Source organism: Drosophila miranda, chromosome 2 (assembly GCF_003369915.1).
Source record: "Drosophila miranda strain MSH22 chromosome 2, D.miranda_PacBio2.1, whole genome shotgun sequence".
Taxonomy (NCBI): Eukaryota; Metazoa; Arthropoda; class Insecta; order Diptera; family Drosophilidae; genus Drosophila; species Drosophila miranda.
The window spans coordinates 8,947,950-8,970,026 of record NC_046675.1 but is presented as its reverse complement, the minus strand read 5'-3'; the positions used below and the strand labels follow the sequence as shown (position 1 = coordinate 8,970,026).

The window sequence follows — 22,077 nt, the reverse complement described above, 5'->3', positions numbered from 1 at the left end:
CTTCTAGAATTCACAAATAGTATATTAGCTCGAAAATACGAGTATTATACCAGACATAAAAAAAGAAGCCAAAAATCATATTTTTTCTCATTTCTTTTGGCCCACTGCTGGCAACCAGTTTGTGCCAGAGAAACAGGCATTGACTAGGTCAGTGGACTACAAGCCAAATTTTGTTTGCAGTTTTTTTTTTTGACAGCTCAAGAGAAATGGCCGAAAGCAACACACAATTTATGTACATACTGGCTGTGGTGGCTGATGGAATTACGTTTAGTAATTGGGTGGCCGGCTCGCTGTTAGCTGTTTGCTGGTCTCTAGTCTGGCTGGTGATTGTAATCGATTAACGTCTGGCTAAGGGGAGAAGTGCTTTACATAATTGAAATACCTAACAAGTGCAGCACTTCCGTGCACTGAATGTCGACGTCTTGACAGAATTGGCATTCAGCGCTGTGCTCTGCTCTGCTCTGCTCCGTTCTCATTGCGTATGCGTGAGCGGTGGGAGCATAAATTCTGCTCGAGCCAAGAATTCTGTATGACGACGTTAATAACCTGATTGAAAATTGCTTCTCGCCTGACTCCATACCATATACTATATAGCCATACTACGAAAGTGTACATTGAGTGTGTGAGTGGGTATGTGGGTACTCATACGCCCAGCTGGCTGACGGCTTTCGATTTCTATGCTGCATTCCATGGCAGGTCCAAGTCGGTTCTCGTGCCCCGACTTGAAGCGACTCCAAGTCCGAGGCACTCGCTTCGGTTTCGTTGTCGCAGCTGATCGCCGATCGCCCGACTTCCAGACTTCGGTTCACCGTCGAAGCTTTAGCTTATTTTATTTCATATAGTGTTTTTACCCCTCTTGTTCCCCCTCCTTGGCGGGGCTTTGCGAAATGGTGCTGGTGGTATAAAAAGCGTTGCACGCCCTGATTTTCTTTCGAGTTTGTCGTTTCGTTTCGCAGAGTCTCGAGTGCAAGTGCAGAGGCATTTTCTATACCATTTTCATAAATCATTTTTGCAGTGTACATTGCGTGATTCGTTGTGCAACAGAGAGATTGGTGAAAACGATTTGGCATTGATTGAAATACCATAATAACTTGGCAAAATGATGAAATTGGTAAGACCCCGAACCCGACCCAAAAGCCCTTGAAGTATGTTTACAATGCAGAATGTGTCTGGTGGAGTGTGGAAAACAATTTGCGCAGTGAATTTTTAGAATGCATTCATCAGTAAACCGGTTGCCAATGAGTCCGTACACCCCGCCCAACCCTCTAAATGTTGTTTGCAGATCGGTGCTTATGATAAAAAGTGAACTAATTGGTGGTTTATTGGTTCGAAATGTCCTTGAGTTAATCCCCAATTCAATTGTTTCGAGATGTGTCATAAACAAAGCATTTACAGCTGGGTGTAGCCCGAACAGCTAAATAAAGACAATCTGATAAGTCACAACACACTCTTTGTCTTTCATTCTCTTCTCTACAGTCCATTTGTTGGATGCTTTTGCTGTTTGCGGCCCACTGTGCGTATGCGCAGTATCAGGACTACACCACGCCAGTGCCCATCCTCAAACAGATCGACAAGCACAACGATGATGGGTCGTACACTTATGGATACGAGGCAGCCGACAAGAGCTTCAAGATCGAGACCAAGTACGCCAACGGAGAGGTGTACGGCAAGTACGGCTACGTGGATGACCAGGGAAAGGTTAGGGAGATCGAGTACGGGGCGAGTAAGCGTGGCTTTGAGCCCGCTGGCAGCCACATCAATGTCCCGCCACCGACGCTGAGCAACACCAATCCGTACCCACTGGGCCCCAACGAGATCGACGACGGGCAGTACAGGGAGGATCCAGCCGTCTATTACAAGGACCAGAAGTACAACCGCCCCATTGCAGCCAGCAAGTTCTCTCTGGGGGACTTTGGGCGTGGCCAGCAGCAGCAGCCGTCCTATGCTCCAGCGCCGCAGCCTGCACCCCAACGTCCGTACTACAATCCCACCCCGCAGTACTATAATCCGCCCGCACCGCAGCCACGCTACTACCAGCCCCCGGCGCCAGCCCAGAACTACTACGGCCCACAGCAACAGCCGCAGCAGTTCCATCCAGCGCTGCGTAATCTGAATCTTAATACGGGATCCTACAGCATCGATTACACGGGCAGGAAGTAGACGGATCGGGGGATCAGGACAGCATCAGAGAGATAGCGACTGAAGTGTCCGAGGACCATGTCAACTTTTCATACTGCCAAAAAAATCAGTCACTCCGAATATCCCACACATCGGTTACTACTAAAATATACTAAATAAATGTATGTTCTTGTAAATGTGTAATAAACTGACTTTCGAGAGCCGAAGCGTTGAAGAAGTACGATCATTCAAAGTATCTCATTTGGCACTCAATTAAGCAAACTAGTACCAGGTTCCGCTTCAATTAGGCCGCCCCGAAACGAAGACAAAGGCAAAGCAAAAAGCTAACCCGACCATCGACCATCGGCCATCGGCCAATAATCGTTAAGCCATTACGTCAACACAGAATGATCGGGTAAAAACTTTTTGCCGTTTCGGATAGAAAACCAAAGTGGATTGGACCTCCGACTGGAATTTAGTGCACTTATGCAATGTGCTGGCCAAAACCACTTTCAAATGCACTGCCGCCAATGGCCTGACCAGCTGAATGCTGCCCCAAGCTGCTACTCTGTGGTGCTTGGTGGTGCCACATGGTGGTGCCATGCCTTTTGGGTGTGCAGGGGCGTGTACCTACAGTGGTTTAAAGTTCACAGATAATTGGGAAGAAATTGAGTTAATAGAGGTTCATTTGGTTTCCGTGTATTCCAATCAATCTTTGAAATCTTGAAATGGTAATAGCATCAAAGATCATAAGTACAAGCCTAATAGATTACGCTACTTAATAATATTGGCTTGCAAGAGATATTAATTTAATTGGATATTTTCCATTATTTTGTTTGCTGTTTTGGCTCTAGAATACAAACTCTTCAGTTAAACGAATTAAATTTGAATTTAATTTCCATTCCACTGTAACTCTTTGGCAAATCAAAAATGTAAAACGTTTTGCTGCCAGTCCCAGCGCAGAATCAACTCCAGACTGCACCTATTATAACACACACAAAGCAAATATTTGTATATTTTTTGCAGTATTTATATAATTTTGCAGAGCAAAATGAAGGTTTTTTTTTGTTTTGTTTTATTTTGCGTAGCTTTGAAACTTGTCTGAGCGCTGGTCTGCGCTCTGCTCTCGTTGTCATGACCAAAGAATTTCCTTTAAATTTGTGAGCTTTGTTATTTCTGACTTCTGAACAGCTGCTGCCATTGCTGTCCACGTTTTGCTGGAGCTCGTGAAATACTTGTACAAGTGGAAGACATACTCATTGTACAGCCTTAAGTAGGGCGTTATTTTGTTGGAAATGGTAAAATGGATGGGTATATGGTAGCTGAATTAAGTGGACTCCTGTTTGCTTCTCTTCTGCGCAGTCCTCTTTGCTTCAGTTCTGCTTCTATCACTGCTGTGTAAGCTGGGACTACTTTATATGCTTCGTTGAAGATGGTTTTCAGGGCAATAAATATGGAAATTTGAGTAGATTTAATGTGTTTTTTCCGGGAGTTCCGTGAAGAGTTGAATTTATTTGCTGAAGGGTTGCTTCATTAAATACTAAAGAAAAGTATTGCTTCTCTTCTTTAAACTCACTCTTCATAAACGAAGTTCTTTAGCAAATAACTCTCAAGAGTAAGTTCATGGAATATTTTATCACCAAGTACCACTATATTTTGCGACCTCCATCGGCCTTGAGCGAGCCTCTACGCAGCCGCACAAGTTCAGGTGCACGCCCAATTGCCTCCTCTCTCCCCCTCTCTATCTTTATCTCTCCCATTCAATCCATGGGAAAAACCTGACCAGAAACTTGTCTTTAACATGATATTCGTAACAAAGCAAACACACAGAATATAGATCTTACGCACTTGAAGACTGGTACTGGTACTGGGACTGGCACTGACACTGCCCTGCGTCATGGGCGGCGGCACTTGAAACCCAGATAGATAGTTGGAGAGGCAGCAGCAGTGGGAGCCGGGGCGACAGACATGGGCCCGGCGGTTTCCTGGTCTGGTAGTATGTGGTGCAGTTCAGTAACCAGTTTTGTTTCTCGCTGAACTATCGACTTGCAATAACGGAACGAGGGTCTGCCACAGTGTGTGTGGTGCGACTTGCTCAGTCATTAATTCCAACGGAATGACGACGGCAAGGCCACTCCAAATGGATGCAGAATGTTGCAGGGGTTGTCGTTGTTTCTTTCATTAAACGACAATTGCTGACATTACGCATACGCACGGTGTGCCCATAGGAAAATAACCACTGATTGATGACTTCTGTGGCTGCTTTTGAAATGCCATCCAAGTGACCTCCAGATCCCACAGGGAGGCCACCCAATTGGGCAATGGCTTCTGCCCTGGGAGGATTGGCATTTGGCGTCAAATTCGCAACACTTCATTTCACTTCACTTTGTCGGCTTTTTCATTCATTCGCCACGTTGCCTGTCTGTGCTTCACATTGATTCATTTTTCACAATTTATGGGCCCAGTATTTTTGTGATTAATTGTCTATGTCCATCGCAAGGGTCGGGCCCAGCCACGGCCCTATTGCCTGTTGCCATGGCCCCGAACTAGAGTTTTTCGGATGGCTGACAAGTATTGCCTGGATATTTGAGTGTAATTTGTTAAATTTATTAAACTTCTGCCTGCTTTTTAATGATAACAAGTAGTAATTCAATTTAGACGAGTTTTGTTATTAGTTTAGGAAGAAAACTTGAAATTATTTCGGCAAGCTGTGGGTAAAAATGCTCAGAATGGGGTTGGTTTCTAGCAGGGTTGGTTCGTCATGAGAAGTAAGGGAAGGGAGTTCCATAATCTTTAAGTCCAGCTTCTGTTCTTTAAAGTTTCCATTTCTACATTAATCCAATGTCCAAGGAAAAGCTTGCAAAAGCACAGATAGAAGCTCTCTCAGAGAAGCTGTCCAAGCTCTCACCGCTCTCCACTCTCCAGCTCTCCCGCTCTTGATTGCTCTCTGTCCTTTTGCGCTGGCGCCGCTGACTTGTTGGTGAAGTTTTGTGGTGTTGCTGTTGCTGGTGGTGGTGTCGGTGTTTGGTCCGTTAGCCGTTGGTATTGGAGAAATAAAAGGTTTTCTTCCAGCGGTATATAAAGCGAAATACAACAACCTGGGCGGCTCAGTCGGTCGGTCGTCGGTCTCCAGTCAATTCCAGCCTCAACGCGATCTCTCAGTTCAGCTCCCAAGACAACGCTCCACGGAATCGCTCGAGATTACTCCAGTACCGCTCCAGTACCGCTACCCGGTTTATTAGAGGAATTGAAAGTGCTTTGTTGTCTTGGATTTGGATATCAACGAATTGTTGGGTGTTGCCCCGCGAAGGCCTTCTCAGATTGCATTCACAAAAGTTTTTAATCGATTCGAGATAGTTCCAACCAACGGATACAACTTCGGCAGACAACATGAAAGTGGTATGTGTGAGTGGGTGGATGTGGGTCTGTGGATGACTGGATGTGTGGGTGGGGTGGTTGGTTACACATAAAGCACTCATAATAGCAAAGGTCACACGATGGAGCCTGGCTCTTGGTGCTAAATGGTGCTTGGTGCTTGGTGCTGAATGCGTGGCACTGTAGACAGTGGGCAATCAGGTGCTGCTGCTGCTGTTGTTGGTGCAACGACTCCAGCTACAGCTCGAGCTCTGGAGGATTACGTCATTGGATTGCGGCGAGTGTTGTGCAAATATCGCATAATTTGCTATGCAAATCGAGTGAACCGTTAATTTGCTCCCAGCCCCCCGATCGCAATTGTCGAGCAGCCAGCCAGCCAGCGACATTTTCCAAGCTCTCTTGTCTATGGCACCCAATTTGGTAACTGGATTTTGACATAATTTATGGACGAACACAGCTCGTTTGGCAGATTCTTGGGAAAAGAGCACAACAACAAAAAAAAAAAAAAAAGAGCAGGGCAAATAGTTGCAGGAACTTCAATCAGCGAAAAGTTACACTAACAAGCTTGGTCGGCGTAGACTGTAACGCGATGCAATGCGATGCCCATTGCCCCTTCATTTGCCCCTCTGCTCGAGCGCGAAAATATCAAAGGCAATCGCTGGAATCCACTCTGGCTCTGGTTCACACGCGGTAGTCAAGTTTTTGGTCAGTTGGTTTCTGTTTCTGTGCCTCTGGTGCACTAGTGCACTGGGTCCCCGTCCCCATGTGATTGTGTCCGACGCCGACTACGACTCCATGCCAACAAGCCAACAGCTCTGACTCTGTCTGTCTGTCTATCCGTCTATCTTTTCGTCTGGCTGTCCGTTTGCAAGCCAAGGCTGCAGCATGTGGTGCAGCTCTGTGGATAGTGAAAGGTTTTGGCATGCGGAATGGTCGAGCAAAAAACAGCTAAAGTCCGAAATGCCAAACGGGAGTACATAAGAGGCAAAAGCACCTCAGCTCGATTCTTGGCATCGAGGTTTGTTTGCTGTTGGCCAAACTGTTGCCAGCAGCAAACATGGAAGGACTTTGAGTTGTCGTCCTTCTACAGGACAGGGAGCTAAACCATCTGAAGTGGGATTGGCTCTAGTTTCAGGCCGGAATAAGCTGCAGCTTTATCTCTATTGTATAGGTTGCAGGCTCTCTCTGGCTTAGTGCCCGTCCATCTCCCATCTACCATTACCTGTCGTCTGGGCAATTTCATTGGCATTTGCCTGCCCTGGCTGCATCACTCGAACATACTTGCAACACATTTCCCTGGCGTTTGGCAAGTGTGGGAACTTTGGCGCAGCATCACATAATTTCTGTGCCTGCCTCTTTGTTGTCCTCCGAATCTGCCACTGCCTCTGGATTACCCAACACCACACAGCTGGCTGCTGTGTGTGTGGGAGTCAGGGGGCTGCCCCACGAAAATTGGCATTCCTCTTCCGTTTCGTCTTCCATCTTCGGTAGCATTTCTCCATGGATTATGTTGCCACTGCCACTGTTTGTTGGGTATTCAATTAAAACCTGCCCATATCGCGTGTCACTCTCCCTCTGGGTCTGGGCCTGGGCTCTGGCTGTGACTTTATGCAACTCACATAAACGGGTATATCTGTGTATGGTGTGTGGTGTGTGGTGTGTGTGTGCGGAGGGGGCTATCGGTTTCTGCTTGGCATTGAGGGTGTCATTGGCCGGCAACAAAAGTGAAAGGCAGCCTGACTTAAGACTTTTGTAGACATCGTCGCCGTCTGGCATTCTTTGCCGTCAGCACTGTCAAGGTGTTCCGCTGTTCCAGGAAGAGGCGGAACTGGAGGATTGGGGCGGATGGACTGAACGGGTGGCAATTAGCGAACCGGTTACCATTTCACCAGACTATTTGCTTCGTTTCCTTGTAGCTGCAACGTTTGCTCTTTGTCGGCTGTCTGATTGGCGCGGGGCTGGTGGGCGCCCAGGACTATCAGGACTACCAGGAGAACACGCCACGAACTTCCCCAGTCCGCCTGCGTCCTTCTAACCAGGCCGAAGTGCCAAGACCCACGCCAGTGCCCATCCTCAAGCAGATCAACAAGTGAGTCGTCAGCCGTAGTCCGGAGATGATCTTCCCCAGTAATCACTCGATTCTCCCACTCCTCCTCAGGCACAACGAAGATGGCTCCTACACGTACGGATATGAGGGAGCCGATGGCTCCTTCAAGATTGAGACGAAGCTGGCCACCGGCGAGGTGAAGGGCAAGTACGGATATGTCGACGAGACGGGCAAGGTGCGAGTGGTGGAGTATGGAGCCAACAAGTACGGTTTCCAGCCCTCAGGCGAGGGCATCACTGTGGCGCCACCCACTCTGGTCGATGAGACGGCCAAGGAGGAGCCCGACTATGCGGATGAGCCTGTCCAGCGTCCACAGAGGCCATACGTACGCTAAGAATATCTTTTCAGCCACTTTCTCTTCTAATTAATTTGTTTCCCCCGCAGCGTGTTCAGCAGCAGCGTCCTCAGCCACGCCCACAACCACGCCCTCAACCGCAGCCGCAGCCGCAGTATGTCCAATACGAGGAGGAGGAAGTGGAGCCTCAGCCCCAGCCGCCGCGTCGCGTCCAGTATGCTCCTCAGCCACAGCAACACCACACGTCTGTGGGTCCAGCGCCACCACGGCTCCAAGTGCCGGGAGCCCAGCGCACCACCGATGTACTGTACTCCCCGCTGCAGCGACCCGCCCGTCCCGGTCCCGAGCCCGACTATTCCCAGTCCCAGAGCTTCGGCGATGGACCCTCTAATGTCCGGATTTCCCGCCCCGTCTATGCCCTGCCTCCTGCCTCTCCTTCTCCAAGCAGTGCTCGTGCCCAGGGCTTCCTGGCACCTGCTTCCGGTGGACGTCCGCTTCTGGAGCCCGTCGGTTTTGGTCCCTCTCAGGCGCCCGTTGCCCGTCCCGTGCAGCAGCAGTCCAGCTATCAGCCCCAGCAGCAGTCCAGCTATCAGCCACAGCAGCAGTCCCAGCCTCGCAGTGGTGGAGGCGGCAGCAGTCTTCTGGATCAGCTGGCCCGCGACTACGCCCTGCCCCAAGGAAGTGCCCAGCCCCTGCACGATATCTCCTTCGGCTACTACTGAGCAAAAAATTGGTTGTCATGGCAGTCACGGGACATCCGCTGCCTACCAGTCCTCCTCTTCAACACAGAGATTCCTTGCTTTTAGGTCCTATCCGCACAGGTGCACTCTGCCCCTGAGATTTTCTAAGCGATAATTAAATCCATTATTGATAATCGAGGTGATTGAGTTTTATTGAGGATGGGAACTCTTTAAGATGCAATAGATGATGATTGTAATTCTTTCGGCATTGCTTGCTTGAACAAGATTGTTAGCTGGGATATCGAATGGTAGAAATTAACACAATTCAGACACAGTCTTATTTTGTGGACTTGGAGTACGATTATTAGTCTGATTCGGTATTTCTGAACGGTGCTAGTCCTCTGTGGCACCACGTTCTATCTCGAACTGAATAGAAAATTGCTTAAAACCATGGTGCAGATAAGCTGTGATCTTTACGCAGCTCTTTAATCTCCTTCGCTGTTATATCTTTCAAAACTTTAGGAATCTCCGATTATTCCATGTTGAGCAGTTCACATAATTTGTATACTAGATGCATACAAGATTTCTAAAATGATTTTTCCTCCCAAAAATTAGTCTTGTTTTAAAGCTAAAACTTTAAATTTCCTTGGTTATGTAATGGTTTTTCTGTATCCAAAATATACTACACGAATTTAATTTTCGTTTTGAAAATATTGTGGCATACTTTTAGGCAGACCATGTTATAAGTCCACATTGGAGGCAATGAAGAATTCTTTCTTTTCGTTAAAAATATAAACAATGAGTTTCTAATTATAAACAGCTCGAGCTTCTCCTCGATTTCCACTTCAGAAAAGAAAATAATCGAAACATTTGTAATCAACGATTTATTTAATTTAAATACTTAAACGTAAGATGGGGTTAAGTCAATTCAATTAGTGCTTGCTGCACTGTTGGTTGGCACCCGCAAAAGGTTCTAGTGGGTTCATCGGATCGGGAAATGTATTTAGAATGAGAGGGTATCGGGGGAGTTATGGTGGTGGCGGAAGGGCAGGAACGGTTTGACTAACGCTAGGATACATGAAGGCGGAGAGTGCTGTAAAAACAGAATGGGCATGGTCCACAGCTACAGCTCGGTCCTGGTCCGCTACGGGGCTACGTGGCTACGTGGCGACTACTGATGATAGACTGTAAAGAGAGCGGTAAGAGGTGAGAAGGATATCCTGCTGATTTGATGGGTGGTTGCAGGCGGTGTAGACGTGCTCTATGGGAAAAGTGGGTGTGTGGGTGCGAGCAAGCAGTGCAAACAGAAAGGAAATACAGGAAGAGCGAAGATAAATGGGGGAATGGTGCTCGGTGTCTGATTCATGCTGTGCTTTGGGACTCTCTTTTATTTGGCTAGCCAAGAAATTTTTGGGAGCTCAATAAATAATTAATCACGATAACGATTCCGATAGGGATAACATAAATAAGTTAGCTGTAAACGATCTAGGATTAAATGCTGCACATGACTTAGAGGACTACAACTAGGTTCTAGCACACTTTGGTCTCCGGGCTGCTCTTCACACCTCCAGCAGGCGGTTGAACATCAGCGGATCCTGTATCTCGTAGTCCTGCGGCCGGAAGACGCGCTTAGGATGCTTGGGCGCATGGCGACGCACCTTGTAGCCCCCACTGTGACTATAACGTCCCGGCGGTGGCGCACTGTACACGTACTTTGACTTTTGCACTACCGGCGGGAGGTAGTTGAAGGGCAACTCCTTGTGCACCTGCTTCTCGATGGCGTAGTTCACGGGGCCGCTCTGGTGGTGATTCCCCTTCCGCTTGGCCACCTCCAGGGCGGCTATGATGGGCGACAGATCCTTGAGGGCGTTGCTCTTGGTGGCATGGTAGTTCTCCACACGATACTCGTTCACAGCTTGTGGCTGGGGGGCTACTGCTGGAGCCTGTGCCTGTGCCGGCGGCGGATAGTCGTAGCCCTCATTGGGATGCTTCTGAATGTACAGCTCCTCTGCAGTTTGTCCTCCGCTCGGCCTCTTGGCCATCTGATGGTACACATCGGCGGGATTCTTCACTGCCGGTCCATATGCTGCCGTTATCGACTCCGTGTGTGAGAGGGACTCTAGGGTTCCCAGGTTGTTGGGCAGCGGCAATCCATAGCTGTTGTAGACCTCCGCATGCTCCAGCCCCGAGCCTCCTGTGGGCAGATCTACCGTCTTGGAGGCCGTGTACTCCGTCTTGCCGTTGGGCAGCAGATTGAGTATCTCCTGCAGCTGATTCGCCGCCCGTCGGGCCTCGTCATCCGTCAGCTTCGTGTGGCGCCCGTAGATGTTGAAGTCGTTGCTGTGGGCGCTGTCCGCTGCCGGGATGGGTTTTTGAAATTGTTGGATTGAGTGTGTGTTTGTGTGTGGTTTGTGGGTGGTTGTAGATGTTGTTCAGGTGGTTGAGTTGAGGTGTGTATGCAATGAGTGAGATTTCATTAGATTTACCAAATTAAATATTGTTTTTTGCTGTATTTACAATTGTTTTTCATGTGAGTGTATTTATGTATGTATGTATGAGTTTATTTATGCATGTTTTTGTGGTGTTAGATGAATTTAATTTTCTGTACAAATTTTGATATTACTTGTCATGATTTACTCTTTTTTTTTTGTACACTCTCTTCGGCCTGCCTCCGGGATATGATGATTTTTCTTGATGATCAAGGATGAACTCCGATTTTAGTTTTTGTTAGCTTTATGTGACACACGATCTATAGAGCTCTGCAAGGGGGGGAATAGTACATAATTTGCCATATTCATAGTCATCCATTGAAGGTTTTCTGTAGACCATTTAATGGGCCATTAACTAAATGGGTATGCGCACAGATATCAAGTATGCGACATGTGGCCACTGCAAATGGCTCTATAAATAGCTCTACAAACGCTTTTAGTACTACAGCTTGTTAACGGACAGCTACAGTAGATGTGACGTGATCAGTTATTAAATAATACTTAAATCTATTGTATATATGTATATTTATGTACATGAATTCCCTGTTCGATGCTCGCTTGCGCAATGTGTTAAAAAACCGAATAAACTTAGCCTACGAAATGTGTCATTGGAACGCAGTGGAAACAAACCTCTTGGGCCTATCTGGCCATCCATGGATTCAATGGATAGCTAGCAGAGAAAGAGAGCTATAGAGCGAGAGGGAGACTCCGACTCGGATGTCGAGTATTAATATTTACAGTATTTATTTACAATGTATGTGTGTTTGTATGACTTTTGTTTCGTCTTCACGAATTATGAGCCACCGATAATGATGATGCTTTCACTTTCGTCTCGTTGTTTACCAAGTGCGGAAATGGCTTGAAAGGAAGGGAAAAGGGTGTGGCATGTTGGGGGTTGGGGGCAGACTGAGAGCTAGTATGTTAATGAAGTTGAGTGATTTGCGATTGCAGGCTGACGAGACAAGTTAACGCCTTGTGTTGGCCAAAGAGTTGCGGCTGTCAAGAGTTTGCCAAATTGTTAGCAGCATCTTTTAGATACTTTTGTGGAAATTGCAAAGATACTATACACTATTGTTGGTCTATAAGAAAGCTAACCTTTGGGGCATAGGAAGTGGTTCTGAGTGAGTCGGATTTTAAAGATTTACTATATACAATAGGGGTATATACATACAAAGTTTGTTGAATGAATAAATATTTCACTCCTTTCGCGTTCGTATAGTTTTTGCTTTCAAACAAGAAACTGGTATACTCTTAAGCAAATCCAAATCACTTTCAGTAATAACCTTAATCTCTATGATATTTCTGTAGTCCTTGGACATTTCTTAATTACGATATTTACATTTTTAAAACCTAACATATTTACACATCAATCTTTTCTATTATTATTTAAAACTCTTCACCTCTATTAGGTTTATGATATATGTACAGGAGAATGTATTTACAGTAGACCGAAACCACAAAAAGCATTATCTGACTTGTTCAAAGGACTACGCACCATCTTGTCCATAGGCCGATGGCAGATAGTTGCTGGACGGTGCCTCGAAGGCCGCCGAGTGGCTTACGCTGAATGGCGCACCGCCGCCGCTGCCCCCATAGCTGCCTCCCACTGGGGGCAGATACTGGTGCGTGGCACTGCTGTAGGTCGGGGGCTTTGATGGCGGTCCGTAGCTGGCATGGCCACTGGGTATCTCGTACGTGGTGATGGCTGCAACGAGAAAGAGTCATAGTCAGAGTCAGATGCCAAGCCAGAGTCAGAGTCGGTGAGCCAAAATGGGACGCAGACGCAGACCAAACGGGTTGGCTGCAAAAACGAAAGTTGCCGACCAGGTTCAATGCACGCTCCGATTTGGTTTTGGATGTGGAGCTGCCGAGTTGCCGAGCGGAGCAGCTGCCACCGAATCGGAGCTGGAAGTTGTCTCTTCCGTTTTGGATCGCGCATCGGGGGGACACCGGGGCATGGGGCATGCATTGCCTATTAGGCTGGTTAATTGTTATGCATCTAGTCCGGCGACTGCATTGCATAACCAAATGACAATCGCCGTGGAGTTCACGGCCCAATAGACACCATCCATCGGATACTTACTATCAGTATGGATCACGGGGGATGGGGCGGACTTGTGGCCGCTGCTGCCACCGGAAGAGGCACCCGACAGGGAGCTGAGCTTGGCGAAGAGGCCACCGCTGCTGCCGCTGGAGTGACTAGTGGCGTAGGTGTGGGAGTTGATGTGCGCCGAGTTGATGATGGACTTGCCCACATCCGTGACCTTGTCGCCGCCGGCGGCCACCAGATTGCCACCCGCACTCAGGGCATACCCGCTGCCCTTGATCAGCTGACCCTTGAGAGCAGTCACACCGCCAGTGATGGCCTTGACCGCCTGGAAGATGGTGTTCAGCACGGACTTCTTGAACGACCAGGGATCATAGTCCACGGAGTTGCCCTAGAAACAGCCCTAGAAGGTAGAGTGGCTTCGCAGAGAAGAAGATTGGCATTCACTTACATGGACCACAATTTCGTGGGACTTGTAGCTGTCGCCACCTCCTCCATGGCTGCCACCAGAACTTCCACCGGCAATCGAGGCAGAGGCCTGGCCAATGCCGGACAGCAGACCCGACTTCAGGTGCGCCACATAGTCGAAGCTGCCGGAACGCTTGGCTATCTGTGACTCCTTCACACTCTCGCCCTGTTCGTTGTCCAGGTCTGAGGATACGTCCTCCAGCGAGAGGGACTTGTCCGCTGCGGGATAGGCGTGGCACACCAGAGGCAGGGCGGCCAGCAGCAGCAGTCTCACACGGAATACCTGCATGGAAATGGAAATGTTCGAGAGTTAGTTGCATAATCTGGTTAGGATCTATTTGAAAGGTACGTGCTGGCCAAACAATGGCCATAGAAAGAGGTAAAATTCAATTGCCGAATTGTGGCTAGTCAGTTTCAGTGCGGTTTCACCACAAAAAATCCACCCGATTTCCTCATCTGTGCACTCATTTGTCAACTGTCACCCACACAGACCAACAGCGAAACAGTCGCAATGTGCAATCATAATCTACCACTTAATGTTGAACGTTTTGTCAACGCATATACTCGTATGTTATGCATAATCCTCGCTCTGCATGCGGTGTTCCCCTAGTGGTTCACGGTTGAGCGGGCCCAGAGCGGAGTAGGGGCAGGGGCAGAGCCAGGGTGGTGCAGCTTGGCTGCTTTGACTTGCCAGCTTTTGCATCGGTTTCATGCCCCATCGAGCTGTCAATGGCTTATAATTGAAACACAAGTTCCCCCCATTTGATGGCGGTAGATTTTAAACTGAATAAACTGGGGTGCTCTGATTGAATTTGAATGAAATTATTGCGAAAATTGTAGGATAAATTAAGTTACACTTCGAGTTTTCAAAAATGTGAGAGCTTTGATTGAATTAAAATTAAGCTGTTGCAAAAAGCAAAAAGTTTCGATTAAACAAAAAATTAATAAAGAAATGAATTCAGAATTAATTCAGATCGAAATTAAAAGAAATTAGTGCCAATTGTAGGACAAATATTGTTAAATTGGCAATGATTAAATATTACATTCCTACAAAATTGATTTTTTATTGCTTTGCACTATCTCAGTCAGGATATACATTTTTTAAATCAATGGTAATCCCACTAAAAATTATTTATTTAATTTGCCGTCTCTTAAATATATGACAAATATGGTCTATATTTTATTATGATTGAAAGTTCCACGAAATACAATCTTCAAGGAGATCAAATTCGGATCAGAAAATCGATTGAGCAAGGTGCAATTAGTGATATTTATATTTCGTCAAAAATGCTTTTTAAATTGGTTTTTTTTTATGGGTTAAGTGGAACCACCTCAAAGAAATATTAATCAAATTTGCAGCCTTTCCCCGATGGCGCAACCTCGATTATGACTCTCCATATTCATATAGGAGTTTGCGGACAGGGTGTATGCTTGATTTCTTATACACTACGATTGAGATTGGCCAAGCCAGGGTCCAAATAATTGAAATTGGCATACAAATGCACAAATTAATACATATAAGAAAAACCATCATGGTTCTTCTCTTTCTGTGTTTGCGGTCTTCTCGCCAATTGCATAAGCACACATAAAACCAATTAAAAATGTAATAAAATAATAATCGAAAGTCAGTTTTCAATGCTGCAGCGATGATGGAAACTATAATTGCCGATGGCCCAGACGGCGATGTGGAATAAAAATCAATTAATTGAATGCAATACGAGTGCGAGTGCGAAATTTGAATTGAAAATTGAATTCATTCCGAATGAGATCGTTGGCATATTGAACCATTGGCCAATATTTACATTGGCCTTAAGCCATTAGCCATCTTCCCTTTGACTCGGTTTTTTTGCCTGCTCATTGTTGTAGCCAATATTTAACCGCGTCCGAGAGTCTGAGAGTGAAAGTATTGTCTGTGCCGGCTCTCATATCACCCGGTCGCTTGGTGTCTCTTTTTTTGTGTGTGTTCATATTCAATTGGCATATTTTATATTACTCAACTCTGGATATAGTTTCAATACAGGGCTACAGCCTTATCTATACGTTTTGGATTTATTTGAGCACAAAACATTAATTGCGGTAGGTTCAGTTTTCGGACTCGTTTATTGTTTTTACGTGCTTCTTTGCCTTCTTCCTCTGCCTTATTCAAATTTCTGAACAATTTTGGAAAGCAGCCGTGACACATAGAAGCCCAACCGGGTCTGACATAATAATTGTGCATAATATTTTACCTTGGCAATCGGTCAAAGGCGACTTCAGATGGATATGACATAAGGTTCCATCTGAATGAGTGTCTGGTCTGGCGATCAAATGTCGAGTAGGAGAGAAGGTCTTTCGAGTGCAGCGATGCTTCAATTGGGATTTTTGGGTTAGCCAGAGCTTACATAACCAGTAGTAAACGTATCTATTCATGGCTGCTACCATCTCTGTCTCCGTTTGTGTCTGTGGCTGAGAGAGTGCGATAGCCATCACGCAGGTCTGGCTTAGCTAATAAAGTCAGCGATGTGTGGCCAACATAAAACGGGTTTCCCCACAGAATGCCTTGCACTTGAACTTGTTTTGGCCAAAGAAATTGCATAAACGAGATATGGCTGTCGTGGGGGAGGGGCAGACCCATGCACTAATTAGTCCAATATCTGAGGCAACTTTCACTGCAGGATCGACGGCACTTCCACTTACCTTCATTGTGTCTCGGTTTGAGTTGATTTTTATATGTTTTTTGGTAGGTTTAGCTTAAATTGGGCCTTCGATTAGCTGCTTTACTAATCCAGATCAAAATAAATTCACTTTTACTGATGACGTCTGCGTCTGCAACTTTCTTCACTCCACCACCACTTGCAGGCAATTGGCACTCGGGCGGGCCTCAATGGCAACCACACACTTGATATTGAACCACTCTTTACCACGCTTCACGTTTGTTTTGTCATCGGCATTCGCGCAGCCGTTTCGGGGAGAAGACAAACCACACTGAAATTTCACTCGCGACTTTCTTTCACCGTTGCGTTGCGTTGCGCTGCGTTTCGTTCCGTTTCGTTTCGTTCCGTTTCGGTTTCGTATTTCTCTCCCGCTAACTGCTGTTTTGGTATATGGTAAGTGGGCTCCCTCCTCGGCAACGTCTGGGCTCGAACTGTGCTCGGGATCCGGCGGTCTGGGCTCTTTTAAAGAAAACGCTGAGAGCGCCGGCGCGACTGCATTTTGAGCTATTTTTCGCCTTGCTCTTAGCTGAACTCCAAAGAGTTGGCTCTCTTTCATGCTCTTTTTGTCTGACAATTTATTAATGGTTTTTTTTTTGGCAGCTGTTGAGCTTGACACCGCAGAGAGTGGGGGCCAAAAAAGTGGAGGCAGCCTCTTGGCCAGAAAAATGTGCGTGAGTCGACATCGACACCGACACCGACATGAGCGAGTTCAATGCGTTTCGAGTGGCATGGAACCGGCACCATGTTGCAATCTACCAACTGCAATGCGGCTCATTAAATGCTGTGGCCCAAAACGTGTTCGGCTGAGGCAAATCCACCGCCGCTGACTTGGTTATACTGACATGGCCCAATCAAAAGACTGAGGCAACGAACTTGAATAGTTTTTGATCGGTTGAAGATCTGCAAAAGGAAAACTAGAGCTAAACACAACGGGAGGGCGAAACGAAGCCTAACACTCTTATGTGATGAATTAGTCCAATGCCGATCATACTATTCAGATATATTCAAAAGCCCCTAGTTCTGAAATAAGTAATTGTTGAAAAACTCAAAAGAGTTTTTGTTTGAAAGTAATTTCTATAGTGAACCAATAATTTTGACGCCACGTTGCAAAGCAAAGAAAGACTTCTAAAGATCTGGGCCTAAACCTAAGTCAAATTTTATAGCGTTTGGGGTGTTAAAGTCATCTTTTGGTTCTTGGAATGAAACTTAAGTTTTTTTTTTGACAATTCTGCGAAAGACAAATCTCACTTAGCTTGAATTTTCTTCCCCATTCACAATCTGTTTCTCGAAAAACACCTTCAGTAACCCTCAAATGCGAATATTCTTGGCCTGAAGCTCACTTAACATTTCATTTGGGGATCATTGGGAGAGAACAACCTTGAACCCAGACCGATTACAGTGGGCTCACTTATGACTCAAGCCTTCAACTGCAGAATCCGAAAAAACAGAGACCCCGTCCGAGCCCGGGGGCAAGCCATTATCTAATGTTGCCACAAATTGTGGCCCAACTGTCAATGAAGGTTCACTGTCAGTATGTCAGAGGCTGCTGCCAGAAGCAGTTCATTCGTAAATGAGCCAAACAATTAAGGCAAACAAGGCAAAGGCGATTACCTTCTCCACTTTGCATTCAACATATTCCGTGCTGACAAAAGAGCTGACAATTGTCTGGCTCTGGAACCATGGTCCTACGCAGACAAGTGCTGTGTCCACATACGTACAATATCTCCACCCCACAATCCACTCCCAGCTGTGGACAGCGGTTATCTAACCCAAAGTGAAATGGGCCCAGACACAGACAGACCAACTGCAACCGCCAACTCCAGCTGCAGCTCCAACTCCAGCTGCAACTGCAACTGCAAGAGCGAGGCAAAGTCATAAATGCAAAACGCGAAAAGAGCATGAAGAAAACTTAGCCCAAACATAATACTTAAGCACTCGTAGTTAACAAACTGTAAACTTGTTAAAATGCAAAGGAAAACAGGCAGAAGGAAGGCGGACAAGACAGACAACAGCACAGTAATTGAAAATGAAAATATAAGTAAAAGCCCAACTCATGTAATAGTCAGCGAATATATACTAATGGGACACACTGTAATTCCGATTGGGGGTTGGAGCTGCCACAAAGTAAAGTGTTTTTGGCTTCAGTTAGGCAACCAAAGGGATGCCTTATAAAACTTAAAATAGATACCTATTTTTTCTGCTTCAAAACTCTTCACAAAGAAATTATCTTCTTAGTTTATATCCTGTTCAAAAATTAGATCTTTACAAAGCTACTACTGGTATTAATATTCTCCGGAGATGTTTTAATTTAATGGAAAAGGTATTCCGAACTTCGCCTATTTCCTAGCACTCACATTTTTTCCCAACATCAATTGTTTTAATAATTTTTTTAATGCTTGTTTTGCCTACAGTTTATGGGACTGTCAACCTGGCGGCGAGTTGTGAATGTTTCTTTGCTTTGAATAATTTGTGGTTAATACAATTTTCCGATGAACCGACTTTAGTTCGAGTTGATTGCACAGAAAGTAAATCTAATGGAATTGATATCTACGTGTCTTCTATTGCGTATACGCCACCGCCACAATTATGAGAACTAGCATCTGCCACATGTTGTATGATTTATATTATAGAATATTCAATGTATAATAAAGCGTTAAAGCAAGAGAAATGGGAGTCCAGGGTACTCTCATAAATAAATAAATTAAAAAAATGTCTTCAGCCAGAGTTCCACTTCCTGGCATTAAGGCTCGAGATCGGGTTTTAAATCGCGTCCAGCCAAAGTCCGAGACCGAACAGCATGCACACATGTACTATTAATTTTTCGCTCACTTTTCTCGGGCTTTCCTCTATTTTTTTTGGTTTTTTTTTTCCTTTTTTTGTTAATTGACGTGGGGCAATTGCTGGTGCTGGCAAGCAAAATAAACAGGCGAAATGAAAATGAAAATGTGTTGTGAAAAGTTTTCAGAGTGTAACGTGAAATGCGATAACAGGCCGTTGCGCATTGGGAAATGCTAGAAAATCCCCGGCCAGAGCATGGGGCAGCCTCAGCCACCAAAGAGTCCGCTTCCTGGACTTCCTGTTGCCGCTCGTTAGTTGCGCAATGAACTTCAACTTCAAAATTCGCAGCTGCCTCTGCCACTGCCCCTACTGCTGCCGGAGCAGGCGACAAAATATTTTCAATCCATATCGGAAGTGAACCAGTTATTCGGCATTTTCGCTGTCTTCTTATTTTGTTTCTTTTTGGCGGAAACTGATCGGCATAATTCAATTCAATTTGGCACTTTAGTGTGTCGAGGGGATCTGGATCTGGATGTGGATATGGTATTGGATATGGCCAAGGAAAAGTGAAAGCCTGTGAAGCTTTGCACCGATATTTGTCTAGCACTCGAATGAGCGGGGCATCTTTATCTTGCTCCCCTCCTTTGTGGCAGAAGGAGACCCCCGAGTAGCATTCATTTGGATTATGGCCATGATGCAATCGCCTGACAAATTGTGCTTGAGTAATATCAGGTGGTGGTACGACTACGACTACGAATACGACTACGGCTGCTGCTGCTGCTGCTGCTGGTCCTGGTGGCCTGTGTCGAATTTTATTTTCGGAGCCAACGCATAAGAAACCCCCCTCCCTTCCAGGTGGTGGTGGCATGTGCAGCGTTGCATGTCGTGGCTGTGGCGCTGTCACGCCGGGAATTGCATTTGCCAAACGATGAAGTGGTGCGTCCACATTTTTCCCCGCTGCCACTTTAATTGCGGCCAGTTGAATATTTTATTGAATGTGCAATGCAATTTCATTATTTATCCACTCACACACAGAGAAACACACGTTCGTAGGCAGGCTGTCATTAAATTTATTTCACCATTTTCTCGTTAACTTGACCCGGGATCCGAGCGAGTCGCTTGCCCGCTTGACTTGCCGTGACTTTGGTGCCATCACATCACCGCCGCTCGATTAGCCAATCTCTGGGGCCTCCACTCTAGTTCCTCTTTGGCCGTGCCACACACAAGGTGCTACATCAATTAGTGGTGCTTCTAATGAACTTGTTTCCCTACCAATTAATAACTATTAACTTAATTGGATCAACTCATTGGCCAAATGAGAACCACTTTAAAACCACAGCTCTCTGCACACGCAGATTTCTTATTAGCCTGGTCCCCTGCTATATGGGGAGTGGCTAATGTTGCATAATCTTTGAGCCGAAAAGCGCTAAAAATCGAGATAGACACGCATTCAATGCGAGTATAACCAGTTTCCATTCTAGAGTTTGGGTATTCTTTGAATTTTGGTTGAATTCATCGCAAGATTATATTTTTTGATTCATTTGAGATAGATAGGCTTAGATATCCTTAAAATTCTGACCGTTCGTTTTAATTAAATTTGTTAAATTAGTTGGAAATTTTTCATAATTGTGTGCAAGACTTTTTACAGTATGCATGTTAGTGTGGCTAAAACGACTTCCTTTCAAAAAACCTCTCACCAAAAAAAGAGAACTAAATATGAGCGAGTATAACTTGTTTCTATAATAATTCTAAATAAATTAATTGCAAAAATTATATATGTAGTCCTATTAATATTGCATAATATATGTGTTTAAGTTAAGATTTTCTCAAGAAAATCTCAGTGAAACATAGATAACTGCAGCTGATAATGCTAAAAAAATGCCCAGAAACAATTGATCCAAATCCAGACAGAGGTTTTCATCACAATATCCAGTTTTCAAATGTGATTTCCATACAGAACTTAATAATGAAATTATTATCTCAAAAGAGGCCTAGAAATATGCAATACATTTTTCCATCCCTTAAGTATGTAATGAAATATCTTTAAATGGTTTGGAACAAATTTCAACGGATTATTTCCGTGTATGAACTTCATTGTTTCGGCAACTTGAACTTTAAAAGTACTCCTAGAAATACTCTACTAATCTCTTAAATTTAAAAACTACTTCTGCGGAGTACTCTATTGATATGACGTCCTCGGGACTCCGCGATCACTCCGCTGTGGATATGCGATGCGATGACTCCACATGGAAGAATTCCAGCCATGACTCAACTATCAAGAACTAGTTACCCCCATAAAGAACCCTTTTTTACTGGTAAACATTGATAGTGATATTCAAACAATATAAATTAGTCATCAAATTAATTTATTAAGATATGTTTGTTAGTTGATATAAAATGTCCATCAGAACTGCTCTTGTACACGATATTTTTATTGCAATATAGAAAAATTTATTGAAATCGTAATTAGTCAGACTTCGTCATTTCTTAAATATCTCAAACCTCGATAAATGCTTATTGCCAAGGCAAGTTCAAGGCGTGCATGGGCCACGACATCTCGACTTACTTTTATTGTTCAGATTATGCACGGATGCCGGCTCTGGACTGTGCGGTTTTGGCCGAGACTCTTGGAAATACCCATGAATCATGAATCGGCGTCTTTCCCGCCGCTTGAGCCACGCTCTGCGCCAGATGGGGCTATAATCGGCCAGAGTTTGTGACTCCCATGACGCGTGCGCCGGGGGATTTGACGTGTGTCGCACCGCCCAGCATACAAAGTAGGTGGTGACGCCTAATAGACTCGGAGAGCAGGTGAGCGCCGAAAGCTCTGGGAAAAAGCTCACGCTTCACTTTTACTTTCAGCGGCCACAGCTGATCGCATACGAAAGTCGAGCTTTGGCGACTGCGGGAAACTCTACAAGTGCAGGAGTCGACTGACTGTCTAACCTGTTTCAGTCCATCTTTCTTCTTCTTTGGGTTTCGAAAGTATTCCAAAATTCCTGCTAATTTTTAATGATTGATTAACAA

The 22,077-nt window shown here is 45.5% G+C and overlaps 3 protein-coding genes across 5 annotated transcripts; 2 read left to right on the top strand and 1 right to left on the bottom strand.

Moving 5' to 3' along the window:
• The first annotated feature begins 925 nt into the window (after positions 1 to 925).
• LOC108154300 (DNA translocase FtsK) lies at positions 926 to 2,362 on the top strand. Its single transcript, XM_017284554.2, has 2 exons — positions 926 to 1,111; positions 1,477 to 2,362. Exons 1-2 carry the CDS (start codon positions 1,100 to 1,102, stop codon positions 2,158 to 2,160), a joined length of 696 nt encoding a protein of 231 aa, XP_017140043.1. The 5' UTR covers positions 926 to 1,099; the 3' UTR covers positions 2,161 to 2,362.
• A 2,857-nt stretch (positions 2,363 to 5,219) lies between these two features.
• Positions 5,220 to 8,773, top strand: LOC108154324 (tyrosine-protein phosphatase non-receptor type 23). The gene is made up of 4 exons (XM_017284585.2): positions 5,220 to 5,517; positions 7,410 to 7,582; positions 7,652 to 7,925; positions 7,985 to 8,773. The coding sequence occupies exons 1-4, from the start codon at positions 5,509 to 5,511 to the stop codon at positions 8,615 to 8,617; spliced, it is 1,089 nt and encodes a 362-aa protein (XP_017140074.1). The 5' UTR covers positions 5,220 to 5,508; the 3' UTR covers positions 8,618 to 8,773.
• Positions 8,774 to 9,455: 682 nt separating this feature from the next.
• On the bottom strand, positions 9,456 to 16,692 carry LOC108154323 (loricrin). 3 transcript variants are annotated; one of them, XM_017284584.2, is made up of 5 exons: positions 16,256 to 16,692; positions 13,563 to 13,862; positions 13,148 to 13,502; positions 12,560 to 12,769; positions 9,456 to 9,760 (listed from the first exon to the last, which is right to left on the bottom strand). In XM_017284584.2, exons 1-5 carry the CDS (start codon positions 16,259 to 16,261, stop codon positions 9,747 to 9,749), a joined length of 885 nt encoding a protein of 294 aa, XP_017140073.1. In that variant the 5' UTR covers positions 16,262 to 16,692; the 3' UTR covers positions 9,456 to 9,746. The 3 variants fall into 3 exon arrangements, with proteins under 3 accessions (XP_017140073.1, XP_017140071.1, XP_017140072.1); XM_017284582.2 differs by having other exon boundaries at positions 9,458 to 10,931; XM_017284583.2 differs by lacking the exon at positions 16,256 to 16,692 and having other exon boundaries at positions 9,458 to 10,931; positions 13,563 to 13,868.
• Positions 16,693 to 22,077: the final 5,385 nt, after the last annotated feature.

Excerpts from the sequence above, each read along its gene's own strand:
- LOC108154324 (XM_017284585.2), top strand. Across the intron at positions 7,583-7,651 it reads ATCCTCAAGCAGATCAACAA|GCACAACGAAGATGGCTCCT; the intron begins GTGAGTCGTCAG and ends ACTCCTCCTCAG. Across the intron at positions 7,926-7,984 it reads AGCGTCCACAGAGGCCATAC|CGTGTTCAGCAGCAGCGTCC; the intron begins GTACGCTAAGAA and ends TTTCCCCCGCAG.
- LOC108154323 (XM_017284582.2), bottom strand. Across the intron at positions 12,770-13,147 it reads CCCCGTGATCCATACTGATA|CCATCACCACGTACGAGATA; the intron begins GTAAGTATCCGA and ends TTCTCGTTGCAG. Across the intron at positions 10,932-12,559 it reads ATCGGCCTATGGACAAGATG|CGGACAGCGCCCACAGCAAC; the intron begins GTGCGTAGTCCT and ends CCATCCCGGCAG.